A 20,950-nucleotide genomic window follows, 5' to 3' on the forward strand; every position below is an offset into this window, starting at 1 on the left:
GAGTATGTAGCCCTCCTGTATTCAGATTAAAAGGTGTTCTGTAGAGTATGTAGCCCTCCTGTATTCAGATTAAAAGGTGTTCTGTATAGTATGTAGCCCTCCTGTATTCAGATTACAAGGTGTTCTGTAGAGTATGTAGCCCTCCTGTATTCAGATTAAAAGGTGTTCTGTAGAGTATGTAGCCCTCCTGTATTCAGATTAAAAGGTGTTCTGTAGAGTATGTAGCCCTCCTGTATTCAGATTAAAAGGTGTTCTGTAGAGTATGTAGCCCTCCTGTATTCAGATTAAAAGGTGTTCTGTAGAGTATGTAGCCCTCCTGTATTCAGATTAAAAGGTGTTCTGTAGAGTATGTAGCCCTCCTGTATTCAGATTAAAAGGTGTTCTGTAGAGTATGTAGCCCTCCTGTATTCATATTAAAAGGTGTTCTGTAGAGTATGTAGCCCTCCTGTATTCAGATTAAAAGGTGTTCTTTAGAGTATGTAGCCCTCCTGTATTCAGATTAAAAGGTGTTCTGTAGAGTATGTAGCCCTCCTGTATTCAGATTAAAAGGTGCTCTGTAGAGTATGTAGCCCTCCTGTATTCAGATTAAAAAGGGTTCTGTAGAGCATGTTGCCCTCCTGTAGCACTCCTGTATTCAAATTAAAAGGTGCTTTGTCTCCTTTCTGTTTCAGACTACCTATGTTCCCCAGAGGAGAACGTTCACATGATCGACTTCACACGGTTCAAGATCCGAGACATGGAGACAGGAACGGTTCTGTTTGAGATCACCAAGCCCCCTGCACCAGGTATGTGCTATGTCGAAACTATCACATTATACAGTACAGATATTAGAAACATGTCCCCCATTATAATGTATTTAATCAAGACATGGAGACAGGGACGGTGCTGTTTGAGATCACCAAACCACCAGCACCAGGTCAGTATTAGTCCTGTCTGTGCTATGTACACGACCGTTCAAAACGCTACAAAACACTACAATAGTCATTTACAGGATTCGCAATGTCTAGACTGTATTTCTGATTTTATGTTATTTTAATGGACAAAAAATGTGCTTTTCTTTCAAAAACAAGGACATTTCTTAGTGACCCCAAACTTTTTTTCTTGTTAACAAACTATAGTTTTGGCAAGTCGGTTAGGACATCTACTTTGTGCATGACACAAGTCATTTTTCCAACAATTGTTTACAGACAGATTATTTCACTTTTATAATTCACAATTCCAGTGGGTCAGAAGTTTACATACACTAAGTTGACTGTGCCTTTAAATAGCTTGGAAAATTCCCGAAAATTATGTCATGGCTTTAGAAGGTTCTGGTAAGCTAATTGACATAATTTGAGTCAATTGGAGGTGTACCTGTGGATGTATTTCAAGGCCTACCTTCAAACTCAGTGCCTCTTTGCTTGACATCATGGGAAAATCAAAATAAATCAGCCAAGGCCTCAGAAAAAAAATTGTAGACCTCCACAAGTCTGTCTCCTAGAGATACACGTACTTTTGTGCGAAAAGTGCTAATCAATCCCAGAACAACAGCAAAGGACCTTGTGAAGATGCTGGAGGAAACAGGGACAAAAGTATATATATCCACAGTAAAACGAGTCCTATATCGACATAACCTGAAAGGCCGCTCAGCAAGGAAGAAGCCACTGCTCTAAAACTGCCTAAAAAAAGCCAGACTACGGTTTGCAACTGCACATGGGAACAAAGATCGTACTTTTTGGAGAAATGTCCTCTGGTCTGATGAAACCAAAATAGAACTGTTTGGCCATAATGACCATCGTTATGTTTGGGGGGGAAAGGGGGAGGCTTGCTAGCCGAAGAACACCATCCCAACCGTGAAGCACAGGGTGGCAGCATCGTGTTGTGGGGTTGCTTTGCTGCAGGAGGGACTGGTGCACTTCACAAAATAGATGGCATCATGAGGGAGGAAAATTATGTGGATATATTGAAGCAACATCTAAAGACATCAGTCAGGAAGTTAAAGCTTGGTCGCAAATGAGTCTTCCAAATGGACAATGACCCCAAGCATACTTCCAAAGTTGTGGCAAAATGGCTTAAGGACAACAAAGTCAAGGTATTAGAGTGGCCATCACAAAGCCCTGACCTCAATCCTATAGAAAATTTGTGGGCAGAACTGAAAAAGCGTGTGCGAGCAAGGAGGTATACAAACCTGACTCAGTTACACCAGCTCTGTCAGGAGGAATGGGCCAAAATTCACCCAACTTATTGTGGGAAGCTTGTGGAAGGCTACCTGAAACGTTTGACCCAAGTTAAACAATTTAAAGGCAATGTTACCAAATACTAATTGAGTGTATGTAAACTTCTGACCCACTGGGAATGTGATGAAAGAACTAAAAGCTGAAATAAATCATTCTCTCTACTATTATTCTGACATTTCACATTCTTAAAGTAAAGTGGTGATCCTAATTGACCAAAGACAGGGAATTTTTACTAGGACTAAATGTCAGGAATTGTGAAAAACTGAGTTTAAATGTATTTGGCTAAGGTGTATGTAAACTTCCGACTTCAACCTCTGGGTTAACTAGGCCCAGGCAGTAATATGCACGATTCATGAATGAATTACTCCTATTAGCTAGGCCGCCATTGAGAAGGTGTTATTTCGCTGTGTGAGTTGATCATCTAAGGCTCTGAAACAGTGTCTATTCAGAGAGGTACACAGCAGAGAGACCGCACTTCAAAACAGCAGGCTTGTTAACACGGTCTCTTTTGTGACACTGTGGCAGCGGGCGAAAAGAAGGACTTGGACCCCAACGGAGGCCGCTTCGTCCGTTACCAGTTCACCCCCGCCTTCCTGCAGCTGCGCCAGGTCGGAGCCACGTAAGTCACAGCTAAGATGGCCGCCAGGGTGTGTGGGTGTGTAAGAATGGTGGTGCGGTGGACACTCAGTGCCCTGCTGCTCTACGAAGAGGAGACAGATGGGGAGGGCTATTCTCAGAGAGTGAGAGGAGGTGAGACTGTGTGCATGCCTACGTGCTTGCATGCGTGTTTGTGAGTGACAGATACCAAGGAGCCAGGAAGGCCGTACAGTAGGGGGCAGAGAGAAAGAGAGAGGGAGAGAGAGAGAGAGAAAATAAGGCAGAGAGGGAGAAAGAGAGAGGGAGAAAGAGAGATGAGGAAAAGGACATTCAGGCCAGTTGTTATTAATTACTGCAGTGGGCTAAATCACTGTTTCTTGGTAGACTTAAACAAATCTACTTTGAAACCAAAGTATACACCTCACACACATGGTTATGGCCTTAAAAAAAGAAGACACCTGTACTATTTCATATATAAAGTTGAAATGTTTGGAGTTTGCATCCCAATACTACACTTTATATAGATCATAGAAGACTGAAATATAACAAAATTGTTTGACATAGAAACACCAGATGTTCGACTGTTTAAAATAATCTTTATTAATCAGGAAATTCTGAAAAATATGAATAACATTCCACCCATGAGGTCAGTGTTTCATTGGACTGCAGGAAAGGGCTACAGAATGGGGGCAGATGAGGAAACATGGAATTATACTTCTGTTCTGCAGCAAACTATAACAAACTAATGATGTGTGTAAGTGTGTTTCCAAGAGTTTATCAGATCTCTCTGTCCCCCTGTCCTTTCTGACACAGTGTGGAGTTCACAGTGGGAGACATGCCCATCAACAACTTCAGGATGATTGAGAGGCACTACTTCAGAGAGCAGCTCCTCAAGAGCTTTGATTTTGAGTTTGGTTTCTGTATGCCCAGCAGCAAGAACACCTGTGAACACATCTATGAGTTCCCCCCTCTGTCAGAGGACATCAGTGAGTATAGACACTCATAGAAACAGACACAGACATAGCACGCATGCATGCGTGCACTTCCTGTACCCATACCAGACAGGCCGACACACACACACACACACACACACACACACACACACACACGTTCACTCAAACACACACACTTACGCAAACACACACACACTGATATGTCCTTGCTCTCCCTTCTTCCTCAGTGCGTGAGATGATCCTGCACCCATACAAAACGCAGTCCGACAGCTTCTACTTTGTGGACAACAAGCTGGTGATGCACAACAAGGCAGACTACTCCTACAGTGGGAGTCCATAGGACCACAGGACCCCCCTAGACACCTAGACCCATCCCAACTCCAACTCAATCCCACCCCCCCATGGGACCACGGACAGACAGACAGAGGAACGTGCTGACGAATGGAGAGATGTATGGACGGACTGACAGGTCACAAGCAACAGGACTGATGGACAGCCTCACGCACTCTCAGCAGCTTTATTTCTCCAATCAGAATTCCCTCATTGCTTGTTATCGCCTCAATTGCAATCCCCTACTCCAAGTCTCTTGCAATGACCTCTCAACTTATGTTTCTGTGTCTGATAGAGAGTGTTGTAGATGTGTTCACAGTGTAGCATACATAAACACACACATACCTTCGCTATGGGACACATCTGATGTGGCCTGATCTAGACAAAATAAAAGCACAACAAGTACAGTATGTAAGGGCCAGTAACAATGAATGAAATTCACTGTCTAGTCAGTGTTTTCTGAAGGGCTCAGTCAATCTGCTAAAGAGAAAAAGAGAGCAGGAAAGAGAGAAAAAGGAGAGACAGAAAAAATTGAGAGAGAGAGAAAGAGAGATAGAGAGAGGGTCTGCTTATCTGCCCTTCATCTCATTGACATTAAGCTATTTAAACAACAGACAGACAGACCCGCCAGTTGTCTGTCGCAGGACCAAGTGACACAGACACACAATTCTCTGACATCCTCAAAACATGTATTCTAGTCGAGCAAGCAGAACCTATATATTTCTACTAGGTTTCAGCAACTTTTTTTTACTCTTAAAGAAAGTCAAAAAAGTTTATTGAATTTCTAATAAATAGCCATTAGCTCTGAATGACTCGATGTCCCTGATAGGAATAGTACTACTGTTTGATGAAGTTCTTTGTCGATCACCATTCCACTAGAAACCAGTCAAATGCCATTAGGGTACAATAAGTCGTAGAATGGGACAGGTACTCTTTTAAAGTGAATGTGTCGTATTTAGGGATGTAAAATTCTAGCTTTCCCAAAATTCCCTGGTTTTCCAGAAGTCCCGTTTGGAGGATTCCTGCGTTTCTTATTCCAACCTGATTCCCGGAATCTTCCAACCCGAATTTCCGGAAAACTTGGGAGTTTTAGGAAAGTTACTGGAATTTTGCAATCCTAGTCGTGTTTATTTCCGTATCCTCATAGTTTTATGTTCTAAAGTATTTTTTTAAATAGCCACTTTGAGGAGTTAAAAGTAGGTGAAGGATAGTCATATAGGAACTCAAAACCAGATATTAATTTTGATATCCAGCACATACTATTTAGTCTCAAGTGATCTGCAGATTTATTTAAAATAAATGTGGTTTTTGTAAATTAAAACAAAAAATTGTGTAAAGTTTAGATGGTTGAAATGCCACTTTGAGAAATAAATATATGTGACTTTTTGGGAAGTTTTGAAATGCGTCCTGTGGTCTTTATTCACTTGATAGGAAGATGATGATATGTGGGAACAGCCAATCACAGTGCATTCGGAAATTATTCAAGACCCCTTGACTTTTTCCACATTTTGTTACGTTACAGCCTTATTCTAAAATGGATTCAATTGTTTTTTTTCACTCATCAATCTACACACTATAACCCATAATGACGAGCAAAAACAGGTTTTAGAAATTATGCTTCAAGGTTGGCACACCTGTATTTGGGGAGTTTCTCCCATTCTTCTCTGTAGATCCTCTCAAGCTCTGTCAGGTTGGATGGGGAGCGTCGCTGCACAGCTATTTTCAGGTCTCCAGAGATGTTCCATCGCGTTCAAGTCCGGGCTCTGGCTGGGCCACTCAAGGACATTCAGAGACTTGTCCCGAAGCCACTCCTGAGTTGTCTTGGCTGTGTGCTTAGGGTTGTTGTCCTGTTAGAAGGCGAACCTTTGCCCCAGTCTGAGGTCCTGAGCGCTCTGGAGCAGGATTTCATCAAGGATCTCTGTACTTTGCTCCGTTCATATTTCCCTTGATCCTGACTAGTCTCCCAGTCCCTGCCGCTAAAAAACGTACCCACAGCGTGATGCTGCCACCACCATGCTTCACTGTAGGGATGGTAGCAGGTTTCCTCCAGACGTGAGGTATTTGTTTTTTATTTTAATAAATAAAATATAAACTGTTTTTGCTTTATCATTATGGGGTATTTGTGTGTAGATTGATGAGGAACATTTTTTATTTAATCCATTTTAGAATAAGGCTGTAACTTAACAAAATGTGGAAAACGTCAAGGGGTCTGAAAACTTTCCGAATGCACTGTATAACAAATGTTGTTTTACAATGTCTGGATAGATCTGTGACAGAAATTAGAAGAAGGGAATTGCATAGATAGACACAGAACAATTGTCTAGACTAGAATATAAATTCATGAATGAATTCAAGCGCTATAAATCAAAAACAGTTTACTATATACTCAGTTAAGTCATACAAGAAAAAGGTGCTTTTCACACATGCCTTGACTAAAATACACTCTCAAAAAATGTGTCTGGTAAGGTGATTTTATTTATATTATGAGATAGTGCCTGCAGGAACCAGATGAAGGCCTGAGAACAGTCGTCTGGCTCTGCCTTGATATTGACTTCCATCCTCAATGGTAATTTAGCTATAAAGCTTTGAAAACTATTTCTAGAAAGCAAAATGAATTGAGTAAACAGTGAGTATGTTCCCTGTTTCGTATAAGAAATTATGCTAAGACACATTTTGTAATTGTATTCATTAGCTTTGAGCTAAAAAACAACTGGCTTGAATCATCTCTTGTCACCATAAGCTGTATAAAAGGCTAATTGCAATAGTGGGAACATATCACACCAGGGGGCTTATTCAGGAGAATGCGACTTCACAGAATGTTCAACATAGAAATGTTTTGTGTAGAACATATATGATTCTCTGTAGTGTAGAATACAGAAAAAATGTGTTTAGTGCTGTATTTCTGTCTACAACTTTAAAGTTCCCAGTAACTACAGCTCTACAGCTCTTTGCTGCCATCTTGTGTGGAGTTAGGTCCTACTGCGCTCTACTCTTAATCACTGAACAGTCGGTGTGTCATGAGCTTTTGGATACATTCATTCTCATGAATGTCAAGTCTTGACTTTGACCCAGCCAAAGTCATTGTTATGAATAAAAACATATTGTTAACACGCTTATGATTAAATCTGAACTCAGACTCCCCCATTCTCTTCAGACTCATCGTCGACAAATTGAGTCAACGTGCTCTGCATGTTCAAAGCAAAGCAAAATATGACATTTGATTGTGATCATTGCTACATTCACTTTCAAACTGAGCCCTTTGTGATAAGTCTTGACCTTCACAACCACAGTCTTGAGTTGTCCTGGAGGTCCAGGGGGGAGGTCTTTGTGAGCTATTCCACGAAGGGAGCCCTATTCCTGGGCTTCAAAGCAAAGGTATGGGGGTGTTCCCCATAGAAGTGAGGTAACCAGCCAAGCTCTCCACACCTGGGTAGGCTGTGTGGTACTGTCCATTAATATGGAGGTCTGATGGACCTCCACATCCTCCTCCCATCTCCTCCTCATCTTCCTTCCCCAGCCCGTCAGAGAGCCACTCTGATGTCTGGTTGACAGGACCGTTGCTCCTCAGACTGGACCCCAGGAGGAGGTGTGTTGGCTGGGAAGAGGATGGGGACAGGAAGGGGCTGATTACCACCAGCGAATCAGGAGCCAGGCTGTCCTCTCTCAGCTCGTCCCACAAGTAACCTGAGAGGAGAGTGAACAAGGTTGTAAATCTTGTTGTAGATTGAATAAAAATAATTCCTGAATATGGTTCTCTCTGTCTTGGCCTCTCACTCTCTATCTCTCTCTTTCATCCTTACCGTGGAGCTGCAGGTCAGTCAAGCTGGGGTTGAGCGTGTCGATATCGTTACTAGCATCTTCATCTAGCTGTAGCTCCTGTATGCTCCTGGGCCCAACATCATACTCTGCCTGTATGGTGGCGCTACAGGTGGGGGGTGTCTGCCCCGCCAGAGGGGAACCCAGGGTACCCACATTGGGGGGGATTCCCGATGGAGGCTGCTGTCTGCAGGGGGAGTAGAAGGAGAAGGGGGGGGTGGGGGGCAGGTAATGGGGGTGCTGTTGGACTGTCAGGGAGGGAGGGGGGACGTGGGGGTAGAGGGGACGTTGAAGAGGGTGACAGGGCTCTGGAGGATGGGATGTGAAGGAGGAAGGGGTAGGGATTTGGTTGTGGTAAGAAGGTAAAGATTTAAGCTTCTCTGGTCTTTCCCCCAACAGGCGATCCAGGTCCTCTGAGAAAACAGAGAAAGAGAGAGAGAGAGACTGTGGGTAAATTGAGATGACCTTGCACTTATCTCCTGTAACAGCTGTCAAAAAGGCTGAGTAGATAGAATCACCAGAACGCTGGAGTTGCTCAGTCTCAAAGGTAAAATACCCTGTATGTAACAGCATCTTATTTAGGGTGTCATGTATGCCATGACGGACCTGAGAATTGCCAAGCTTACCCTCCACCTAAAATACTGGCATCCGAACTTTGAGGAAGCGCAAATAAAACATAGCCCAGGTCTAAGGGGAGTCCTGGTCTGTGATGTATAGACCACCTACCTGGCCTGGCCATGCTCTTGCGGACAGTGAGGGGGTCTTTACGGCGCCACTTGTGTAGCTCTTCCTGCATCTTCTCTATCTTGGCTGGGTTGAGGGCCCACAGGCAGCCTTTACGGGAAGAGTTGCCAATCTTATTCTCCACCTTCTCAAAGCACTTATTCAGAGACAGGTTGTGGCGGACCGAGTTCTTCCATCCATCTGGAGCCGTCTGAGAGACAGAAAGGAGAGGAAAAACTCACAGTAACAGTGTATTTTTACATTTTACATGGGATACTTTTTGTTCTCTTAAATTTTTCAATTTCGATATACTATTGTACAGTTTGTATGTAAATAATCAAGGTATTGCTTTGAAGTATATTTAACATTTATTTATTCCTTAAAGGGGCTATCTGTAAAGGGGTGCGTAACTGGTGGCAGGGAAGTCAGACTCAGGAGAGCAGAACTAGGTAGTAGCCGGAGCAGTTTAATCCAAAAACCAACGGCATAAAAATACAACAGATTTTTTCAAATACAAAAACCTGGCGCGCACCAGTAAACATGTGCACAAGCACTTACAACAAACAATTCCACACAAAGACATGGGGGGAACAGAGTGTTAAATACACAACAAATAATGAGGGAAATGGAAACCAGGTGTGTAGGAAAACAAGACAAAACAAATGGAAAATGAAAAGTGGATCGACGATGGCTCAAAGACCGGTGACGCCAACCACCGAACGCCGCCCGAACAAGGAGAGGAAACGACTTCGGTGGAAGTTGTGACACTATCTGCGATTGACGTATCCGTTTTTGGACTTTTCAATTAATGATATTTACCCATCAGTGGAGGCTTTTATGGGGAGGACAGCTCATAATAATGGCTGGAATGGCACAAATGACCACTAGCCCGTCCTCCCCAATTAAGATGCCACCAACCTCCTGTGTTACCCAGTGATCCTTGAAGAATATAACTTATAAGTTAGTTCAGAACCCAAAATATATGCTTGTTTTACTCCACTGTTTGTGAACATTAAATGTAAACAAACAATATACACCTTGCATCCAGAGCTCTGTCCAGCCCCATCCCTCAGCTTTTTACCCCAAACAGGGGCGGGCAGAACACTGAGTTATTGTTTCAACTGCCAAAACCCTAACCAATTAAGTAATTCAAAATCAAGTCAAAAGTCAAGAGGAACCAAAGCAGTGTGAGTGCCATGTTGCGCACACACACACACACACACACACACACACACACACACACACACACACACACACACACACACACACACACACGTGCACACTCACATGCACACTCACATGCACACTCACATGCACACTCACATGCACACACACCCCCCGAGGTAGTCTCTCAGTCAAAGGTCTTACTGTATGTGTGGCTGGAGAGGAGCCAAAGCTGTTGCAATGCCACATTGCACCTTCCTCCACCTCCTCCTACAAACAACCAGCCAACAAACAGCCAACCATTTCATGGGTCTATAACCACTGGAATGGATGGGAAGACACTGATCAAGCCCTAACGGGAATCAGCCGGGGTGGCCCACGGTTAGCCTTGTTAAACACTGGCTGTGTCCCAAATGGCACCCTGTTACCTAGTGCACTACTTTTGACTAGGTCCTATAGGCCACGCCTGTATTCTCTATGGAATAGGTAGGGGTCGATGATGCCTAACAAACGGCTGGGGAAGAGGCTAGCCCATGGCTGCTTCTGCTTTGGCACACTGTTGAATCTATATACACTATTACAGTATCATTCATCATTAATCTATGGAGGCTTGCCAGGAGATCTGGAGACTGCTAGGTGGTAGAGCCAATCCTTCCAATGTCTAAAGAAAATATAGGGTTTCTCTCTCTCTCTTTTGATATCACTCTCTCTTTCTCTCTCTCTGTCCATCTCTCTCTCCCTCTCCATGTCTTTCTATAAAGGGCTTATCGCCAGATAAGACAGGATTGAAGATCAACAGGCGTTGATCTCTCAGTGATTGAGTCTTTTAAACCACATGTAAATACTACAGGGTATTTACTTTACAAGTGTGGTCATGCCCAATGCATAACACACTTATGTATCTGTTTTGGAAAGTTAGGTGATGCAAAGTCCATACAATTTCTCAGTGCATGACTTATAGCAATGGTTATAACAACTCTGCCTGTGACATTGCACAGATAAAATACATAGGATGAGAATAATGAAACAGAGATGACTGTTGGGTCAGTGAGAAGCAATAATGTCCTCCTGCTGTACCTTAAAGTAGGGGAAGTGTTCAGTCATGAACCTGTAGATCTCACTAACCGGGAGACTCCCTGTCTTACTGTTCCTCAGAGCCATGAAGATCAGGATGCTATGGATAGAAAACAAACATTGTAGTCAGTGTAGTCAATCAGATGTAGTCAATTTATATTATTATTATATTTATTATTACGCATATTACATTTTATTATTTAACATCACAGTGTTGTTTCTCCCTTTCATATACACTACAATCTCAGACAAAAGGGTTCCAAAAGGGTTCATCGACTGTCCCCATAGGCATAGGGGAACCCATTGAATAACCCTTTTTGGTTCCAGGTAAAACCCTTTTTGATTCCAGTTAGAGCCCTTTTGGGCTCCATGTGGAACCGTCTGTAGAAAGGGTTCTACATGGAATCAAAAAGGGATATTGTAAGGGTTCTCCTATGGGGACAGCCCTTTAAGGTTCTAGATAGCATATTCTTTTCTACGAGTGTACATTCATGACAAGGATTCATGATGACATCCACAAAACACTAAAAGGAAACAAGGACATTCACGTTGTTATTATTACACTATTTCAGTCTTTGAGGAAAACGTCTGAAAATAAGCATAGTAGATACAGTAGAATTGACATTATCGTAAATAAAAGCACGAATGGTCTTCCGTAGTGGGTTTGAATAAGAGGCTGTGCTGTGTATGCAGAACCAGTGAAGATCTAGGGCATGAGCCACCTCACACACACACACACACACCCCATCCACCTCACACCTGCAAGCCTGAGGGATAATTTGTATTATGTAACATTGATACTTGAAAGTAGTTTAGGTTAAATCATTATTGAAATATATACCATCTGGTCCTCAGAGGACCAGAGTACAAAATGTGCAGAAACTAACTGAAATCATAGCTGAACACCGAATACTTGGGTTCACTTTCAATCCAAACTGGTAAACTGGTTTTAGGGGTTATTAAAGAACTGACATGCTAACAGCTCAACTTCTTTTTGTTTCACCTTATACACATTATTTCAAACATGCAGAGAAAGAAGAGTGATGAAATGGGTCTAATTAAATAAGGTCTTGATTGAATAAGGTCTTTAGTATATAATTAATGCTGCATCAAAGTCCAAAATCTGATTGTACAGGTTGGTAAAAGATTGTGATTATGCACATGTATGGAGTATCGAAGTAGGGTGCTATCATGACTCTTTCCTGGGTGAGGATCAAAGGTGCCAGATCAGCTTGGCAAATGGCTGACGGATTGGGCTGGTTTAGACACCTTCACACCCTGTCATAAATTAAGGGAGAGAGAACTCTCCTTCTGGCTCTCTAGTAGCAAGGTTGGAATGTGCTTTGTGTAGAGAGAGACTTTTGCCGCCAAAACCTTTTTGTCCAGAAAGTGAATATGGGAACAATATTAATGAGAGAGGAATGTTAAGAATGATCAGTGGGGATCTAAAGAATAATCATGTCATATTGTTTATTATTTTGTGATGTCATTAAGGATGGTATAGTAACTGTAACTCTGAAAGTGTACGCATTCTATGTATCAAGTTTACATCTAAATGTGTAAAATATATGATTAAATATGAGAACAGTTTTGTGAAGATAGTGATGTGATTTTAGCCCTCTAAATGAGCTAACTGTTTTTCATATAAACGTGTGCCCAGTCAGTAACCACGCCCAAGTGATCACAGACATTGTGTCGGCGTGATGGAATGCCCCCCTTTTTACCCAAGGATAAAAGCCTTGGAAACTAAATTTACATTAGACCAAAACATGCCGGGTTGCTACTGGCGTGTAAAGTGGTCGGGAGCCTGAACCCGAATAATCAGCCTTCAGACCATTACGAGACCAGCCAACGTACAGCGTGAGCTAAACGTGACAAATGGTTTAAACTCTACAGACCAGAAAATGTGAGACAGTAGTCCATACGTTTGAAATGGTGAATCTCTGAAACTCTCAATCTCTACACAAGAAGAAGAAACTCACTAGACCGTAAGCATTTACCAGTCTGCAGCTGGCATGTAAAGTAGTCTAGGACATTTGATCAAAGACACGAGGGGAAGGAATAGGTCCCTCTCAGACAACCATTGGCACATCTGAAGTATCTATTCTAACAACCACTCCACTACCAGTGAAGCTCTACAAAAGACATTGTGACCTCTGGTGGACAAACCAGAACCTTACACCCATCGACAACTTCACCATAGGAGTCATCGAGTACAACAGAGATAGACGACGATCAAGGACAGCTATGCGTAAATGTATATATTGTACTTCTTATCCGAATGAGCGGTGGTTCATGTGCAAAGTATTACTATTCCTTTGAGTGTAGGTTCCAAATGTAACAAAGATAAGTTGACTCTTTGTCTCTCCCTCTCTTTACCTACCCCTCCCTCTCCATATATGTAACAAGCCGTCATATCATGTCAGTCCACTAGGGACTTTTATCTCATGTAAGTGTGTATGTGTATTCTATGTTATTATTTAGTTAGTTAGTAAATAAATGATTAAATCAATTTGTGTAGTACTGAATATTCAGAAGGGCTAGGGTTCTCGTTGATCCAAGGATTATGCAACGTTCGGAATGGGACTGATGAGGTAATAATTCATAATTGACTGTTATTGATGTAAGAGATATCTACATATCTGTAGAGTTTAATTTGGGAGGTGGTAAGTCATTAAACAACTTATTCCATGGTGCCCCAAATTTCTAATTAATTAATTGTTACATGATTAGTTGACAAAATAAATAACAGTCATTAGATGAATGATAGTCACGTCACGACAGTGTTCACCTGTATGAGTAGATGGGCTTGGGGAAGAGGGACTGCATGCTACTGTCCTGATGGGTTGGAGTGGAGAGGCACTGGAGAGAATACTGAGAACTTTTGGATTGTCCACTGGTAGAATACACACCTGGTGAGAACTGGAGAGAACACACACATGTACACACGTGCATACGTACACACACATTGTTGCAGCAAAACTTGTATTACTTTAGCAACAGAGTGTGTACACAGTGAGGTTTTTCCAAACCGCACAGCTGTGTGCTGCAAAGCCTACAACTGTAAACAAGTTCACGGTATGATATAATCAAGCCCTGTTGGCAAAGTGTTATTTTCCTTGGCAAGGTGTTTGACAAGGTATTTGGCAGAGTGGCACTAATCCTTGGAAAGATATGCAGTAGAATACACACCTAATAGGAAAGATATGCAGTACCGTAGGTGGTTTCTATGTCAATCAACCTATACAGCGCCAAAATTCCACCCAAACAAAAAGAGGTTGCCAGTTTGTAGTCCTAAAAAACAGAAATTAGTTTTGTTCTTTGAGAGAATATTAATCAGTAAACATGACATTTATGAATTATGAAGCCTTATTAAGTGCTTTGTGTGCTTGTTTCGATTACATAAATGCTTCAAAATTCAAAAATGTTTACGTTAGCAGATGAAGATTATCTCATAGAACAAAACATATACTATAAAATCTCCTAAGCCTGTGTTTACCACTGACCTTATTTTCTGTGCAATTCCAAAATCACCCCATTGAGATAAGCTCCTCTAAGAAACTCCCCCTTAAGTTATCACCTCACCCTGTACTTTGGTCCTGCCCACTCACCTGCGGAAGCGGGGCTAGGGGGCTGTAGGAGGCGTGGCCTTGGGACAGGAAGCAGGAAGGTTCTTCGGGTGCATCCGGTGGTTCTGTGTAAGAGCACTGGGAGCCCTGCTGTGTTGAATGAAGGGAATGAATGAAGATAATAGCATGATTCAAGTGATGAAATCTGAGAATACTCATTGGCAGCACTAGTATCAACGTGATGTGTGGTTGGGTGGGTGGGTGGATAGGAGCTGTAGGTGTGTATGAGAGATCTGTCTATGGGGAATTACTTGCACATGTGGGGCTCTCCCCGATGGCCATGTACACCTGGGTATGGTACTACAGTTCATCTGGTGGCGTGTACGAAGAATGAATAGCCATTTAGAGTATGAGTATCACTGTATCATACCATCAGTCTGGAAGCCTGGAAACTCCCGTTGTATGGATCCCAGGATGTCTGTTTCTCACTGGTAGATGTGCATGTGGCAACGAAGCTATCTGGAGCCTCTACCTCTCTGAGACAGACGAAGGTACGAGACCCAGGGGCACCAGGGGCCAGGCAACCGGTGCCAACCCCATCATCGCTGAACTGATGTCGGTAGGGGTGGAAGCGGTCAGCCGATCCTGACACTAAGTTTGACATTTGACTCTGTCCCACCATGGCTCCATCAACGCTGTGCCTCCTGCAGCTCTCTGCAGCGGCATTTCTCTGTCTGTAGGTGGCACTCTCTCTCTCGCGCTGGGCAGTGGTACATGACACAGAACTGCTCTCCTCACACTGAGGGGAGATGAATATACAATTTCTAAGCTGGTTATTTAGCAACGTCCAGAATCTCCTGGCTAGCATCTGCAATCATAAAACAAAGCAAGTGGAAATAGCCAACAATCACCTACATTTTCTCTCCTGGCATCCTATTAGGGAATAGGGTGGTATTTGGGACGCAGATTATTTCTGTTTAAACACATCATGCCTGTTTCAGGGGGGGTGTGGTCGTATTTTGATCTCTAGATAGACATTACTGCCCCAAGGGTGGGTAATTAATTAGTCCAAAAGAAGAGGAACGTGATTAATGTCAGGATAAAACTTAACACATTTCCTCCAGGGCATCTTGTCCTTGAAAAGGTCCTGTGTGTGCAATAGGTAGATAGTTTACATCCTTTTAGATTCACTCATAAACAATCTCTCTGTTGCAAGCAGACCTGGGTTCAAACAATATTCATTTTCATTCAAATACTTTATCTGGCACACTGGAACCAATGAAAATGACAAATGAAAAGTATCCAATGGAACCAAAAAAAGGTACATTTTTAAAAACCTGCCCATCTACCACTCCAAGCAGGCTGAAGCAAATGCTCAAAGTATTTGAAAGATAACAAATACTACTTGCACTGAGGTTTGGTTAGTCAAACAGCTAAGGGCTAATGCACTAAGATCACAGTGTGGATTCTGGAATTACCACTGGAGGAACAGTAGCCTAATGCAGGTGCAGGAAAGGAGATTAGATGGTTAAAGCATGCATGGCTTTGGGGGAGATCAAAATGGAGGGAGTGTTTCCATGCCCATGGCTAACATCTGGATTGTTTCTGGGTGAAAATGGTGCAACTTTAAAATAAACAGTTTTCAGTGGATTCTGGTACCTGTGAGTGCGCCATCTGCTGGAAGGAGAACCCTGGAGGCTCAGAGGTGCGTAGGGAGGAGGTCTGAGGGGCTGGTGTCGTTGTCAGAAACTTGTTGGCACTGGGTGTAAATGTGGAGCTGGGAGAGTCTGTAGACATGATAGTGTGCCTAGAAAGAAATCTGCACCCGGGAGGAAAATATATATTTTTATAAATTTATTTTACTAGGCAAGTCAGTTAAGAAAAAAAATCTTATTTTCAATGACAGCCTAGGAACAGTGGGTTAACTGCCTTGTTCAGGGGCAGGAGGACAGATTTTTACCTTCTCAGCTCAGGGATTCAATCTTGCAACCTTTCGGTTACTAGTCCAACGCTCTAACCACTAGGCTGCCGCCCCTCAAACATGTTTGAGTTTGGGGTGTGATATACACTGATTGTACAAAACCTTAGGAACACCTTCCTAATGTTGAGTTGCACCCCCTTTTGCCCTCAGAACAGCCTCAATTTATCAGGGCATGGACTATACGAGGTGTTCTTTGGGTGGTGGACCATTCTTGATACACACAGGAAACTGTTGAGCATGAAACACCCAGCAGCGTTGCAATTCTTGATACACTCAAACTGAGCCTGACACCTACGACCACACCCCATTCAAAGACACTTACATATTTTTTCTTGCACATTCACCCTCTGAATGGTATATACACATGATCCATATCTGAATTGTCTCAAGGCTTAAAAATCCTTCTTTAACCTGTCTCCTCCCCTTCATCTACACTGATAAAGGGATCATAGCTTTCACTTGGATTTACCTGGTCAGTCTCTGTGGTCAGTCTATGTTTTGTACACTCAGTGTAGCTCAACATGTGTGTTATGAGTCACAATCCCATTCCCTGTGTTTTTTCTCTATGTGATTTGGAATTGGAAATTAATTGGAAATGACTAGCTTTCACAGGTCCATGACATGTACTGTTTGCACAGTGGCTTGTATGATTCATCTCTTTGTGGTTGATGCTTACCAGTGCCATCCATGCATTACATTATATTCTTATTGTATCCTTCAGTCTGGGTCATTCATAGTATGAATGTACCTTTCAGGTAGGCTACAGCACTTAACCCCAGTGTAACATCTCAGTGGTCTTCTGGGCATCTCTGAGTTATCATTGTACAAGACTAGGAACGATACAGTAGGTGATCTTTAAGTGTACAGGTGTGGGTACTTTAGGTTCGATGGAACAGTTTCCCGGACACAGATTAAGTCTAAGAAGCACTTTAAATGAAGAAACATTTTGTCTAGGACTCTATGGAAGGAGGCAAGGTGCTCTTCCATCTTCATCAGTTTACAGTTCTGTTATCAGCAGAGGTTATGAGGCACGTTGCAAAAGTTACCAGGAAGGGTAACCTCATACACACACATATTTGCACGCACGCACGCACGCACGCACACACACACACACACACACTCCTCAAAGCTCAGTGTGTGTGTGTGTGTGTGTGTGTGTGTGTGTGTGTGTGTGTGTGTGTGTGTGTGTGTGTGTGTGTGTGTGTGTGTGTGTGTGTGTGTGTGTGTGTGTGTGTGTGTGTGTGTGTGTGAAAAATGTCAAATTGAGGGTGCTTATATTTCTCCTGTTTACCTGCATGTACATGTGGGGAACCTGTACTTGTGTAAGGGGTGTAAAATTAAAATGTGTTTTTTGCTTATCCCAACTCCCCGAGACACCCTCGGAGAGTGGGGTCACGGCCAGTGATCCACAATTATTGATGGCGACTCGATTCAGAGATGTAGAGAGCGAGACAGAGAGAGAGAGAGAAAGATAGAGAGATATTGTGGAAGTTTTCATACAGGAGTAATAAGGAAGTGAGATGTCAGAGTTGAGACAGCCTTTGTTCTGTTGCAGCAACAGCTCCTTTGACTTTTGACCTGTTTGACTCTAACCTCTGATTGGCCGTTTGGAGTTGCACTGACGAGGAAGAATAACTAATCAAGAAAAAAAAATCGCTGTGCTGCCATTTCTTTGGCCAAAGATGGTTAACTGGATTTAAGGTGGAGCGGGATCTGTGGACGGTTGAGAACTATAGTGTGACATCCCTGTTTGTAAGCATACTGTGACCTCTGACAAAAGGGCTGGACCTTTATGACATAGGTGAAGTGCACTTGCTATGTAACAGCAAGGTCCTTGGTTACACTCTGGGAACTGAACTAACCAATATACTGCAATACATCTTCACAATTAACCTTAATGTCTAAATGATTTGACTCTAGGAACTATGTACTGATAATGGTCTCCACAACCAGAAGCTAATACTAACAAATGTACAGTATGTGCCATTCAGATGAACAAACGCTGCCATTGTCTGTGAGTTGACGTGGGAAAAGGAATGGCACCAGTCTGCCATGTCATCATAACCCTAGAAAAAACGACCCATTAAAAATCAGGTATCAAAATGTCTACAGTTTGTCCTGAGGATATTCCCACAATTCAGGAGCCAAAAGGTATGAATGAATGGTTCCCATCTGATTTAAAAACAAAAATATGTATGTGAATAATTTGATACACCAGTGTTTAGTGGCGGTGGTTTTCCTTTAAGTGTCCAATTCCTCTTTAAAGCTCTTCTAAAGCTGAACGGTGTGCTGGTTCCTGACAGACCTGGGTTCAAATGGTATTTGAAATCATTATGAATACTTTATCTGTGCTTGATTGAGCATGCCTTGCTTAATAGACCAATAGAATAGTCCCAAAACTGAAAAACCCACCCATCTGGCACTCAGGGCAAGCTAGAGCAGACGCTCAAAGTATTTTAAAGATTTCAAATAGTATTTGAACCCAAGTGGGTTTGTTTCTGAGCATGTTTCCGCTGTCCCAGTGTTGAGATGTTGCCATAACTAACCCTCCCCTTGACTGGCAGTTCTAATGGACCAAGAAAGTCTAGTTTTTCACTTTCATCCATCGTGTAATTAGGAAGTACTTATTTTCATCTCCTTTGCTCTGTCGGTTCCTGAGTTGTGTTGTTATAACTGAAGCCCAGAGTGCCAGCAGTGAGATGAGGGGAGAAAACTAATATAATCTCAAAGAACGAATACTGGGGACTTAACCCTCGTTCACTTCACTTACAGTTTTGTGACCTGTTGACATTCCAAGTCATCCATCACAGATGTTATAAGCTTCTGTGCAGTATCTCTATGCTCCTACATGTCATGTCACAGACAGTAACACAGGGGTGGGCAACTTCTGACTCAGCACTAACACACCTGTTTCAACTAACACAAGTCTAAATTGAAGATTATGATTAGTTGATGTGATGAATCAGGTATGTTAGAGCTGGGCTGGAACAAAAGCCTTTTTCCAGCCCACATTGTTAATGTTGTATATGACTATTGTAGCTGGAAACAGCAGATTTTTTATGGAATATCTACATAGGCGTACAGAGGCCCAATATTAGCAACCATCACTCCTGTGTTCCAATGACACGTTGTGTTAGCTAATCCAAGTTTATCATTTTAAAAGCTAACTTTATTTTTTTTCCTTTATTTAACTAGGCAAGTCAGTTAAGAACAAATTCTTATTTTCAATGACAGCCTATGACAGCCCAACAGGTGTGTCATTTTCAATGACAGCCAATGACAGTGGGTTAACTGCCTTGTTCAGGGGCAGAACGACAGATTTGTACCTTGTCAGCTCAGGGATTTGAACTTGCAACCTTTTGGTTACTAGTCCAACGCTCTAACCACTAGGCTACCCTGCCGCCCCAGGGGCCACTAGATCATTTGAATGTTCAACCTTGTTTTGTTTTTTTGAGTTCCCAGGTTGTCTTGAATGCACCATAAACCCAAAGAATGCGAAACTTTGATGACACAGTTTGATGACAGAATTTGCCCACGAAGGACTGCTGCGCCACCGTCCTGTTCAAATGAGCACAGCACAACTCAGGGCTCCCGAGACGTCACTGCAGTACCTGGTTCGAATCCAGAAGGAATCCCATCCGGTTGTAATTGGGAGTCCCATAGGGCGGTGCACAATTGGCCCAGCGTCGTCCAGGTTCGGCCGGGGTAGGCCGTCATTGTGAATAAGAATTTGTTCTTAACTGACTTTCCTCGTTAAATAAAGGTTAAATAAATAAACAAATAAAAACAAGGTGAGTCCAAAAATGTATTGTACGCTGCTGCATAAATGATGTAATATGCCAGGGAGAAATGTATACTGTACCTAAGAAAGTAATAGTAAGTGTACAGTTGAAGTCGGAAGTTTACATACACTTAGATTGGAGTCATTAAAACTCGTTTTTCAACCACTCCACAAATTTCTTGTTAACAAACTATAGTTTGGGCAAGTCGGTTAGGACATCTACTTTGTGTATGACATAAGTCATTTTTCCAACAATTGTTTACAGACAGATTATTTCACTTATAATTCACTGTATCACAATTCCAGTGGGTCAGAAGTTTACATACACTTGGAAAATTCCAGAGAATTATGTCATGGCCTTAGAAGGTTGTGATAGGCTAATTTACATAATTTGAGTCAATTGGAGGTGTACCTGTGGATGTATTTCAAGGCCTACCTTCAAACTCAGTGCCTCTTTGCTTGACATCACGGGAAAATCAAAAGAAATCAGCCAAGACCTCAGAAAAAAAATTGTAGACCTCCACAAGTCTGGTTCATCCTTGTCTGGTTTATCCAAACGCCTGAAGGTACCACGTTCATCTGTACAAACAATAGTACGCAAGTATAAACACCATGGGACCACGCAGCAGTCATACCACTCAGGAAGGAGACGCATTCTGTCTTCTAGAGATTAACGTACTTTGGTGCGAAAAGTGCAAATCAATCCCAGAACAACAGCAAAGGACCTTGTGAAGATGCTGGAGGAA

General features: G+C 42.5%; 2 protein-coding genes across 2 annotated transcripts; one reads left to right on the forward strand and one right to left on the reverse strand.

The window, feature by feature from the left end:
* The first annotated feature begins 703 nt into the window (after nt 1-703).
* Nucleotides 704-4,106, forward strand: LOC129822508 (protein unc-119 homolog A-like). The gene is made up of 4 exons (XM_055880822.1): nt 704-785; nt 2,742-2,835; nt 3,627-3,799; nt 3,994-4,106. Exons 1-4 carry the CDS (start codon nt 704-706, stop codon nt 4,104-4,106), a joined length of 462 nt encoding a protein of 153 aa, XP_055736797.1.
* Nucleotides 4,107-7,460: 3,354 nt separating this feature from the next.
* Nucleotides 7,461-16,239, reverse strand: foxn1 (forkhead box N1). The gene is made up of 8 exons (XM_055880923.1): nt 16,102-16,239; nt 14,873-15,241; nt 14,485-14,592; nt 13,665-13,795; nt 10,877-10,973; nt 8,639-8,846; nt 7,897-8,325; nt 7,461-7,780 (listed from the first exon to the last, which is right to left on the reverse strand). Exons 1-8 carry the CDS (start codon nt 16,237-16,239, stop codon nt 7,461-7,463), a joined length of 1,800 nt encoding a protein of 599 aa, XP_055736898.1.
* Nucleotides 16,240-20,950: the final 4,711 nt, after the last annotated feature.

Source organism: Salvelinus fontinalis, chromosome 24 (assembly GCF_029448725.1).
Source record: "Salvelinus fontinalis isolate EN_2023a chromosome 24, ASM2944872v1, whole genome shotgun sequence".
Classification (NCBI taxonomy): domain Eukaryota; kingdom Metazoa; phylum Chordata; class Actinopteri; order Salmoniformes; family Salmonidae; genus Salvelinus; species Salvelinus fontinalis.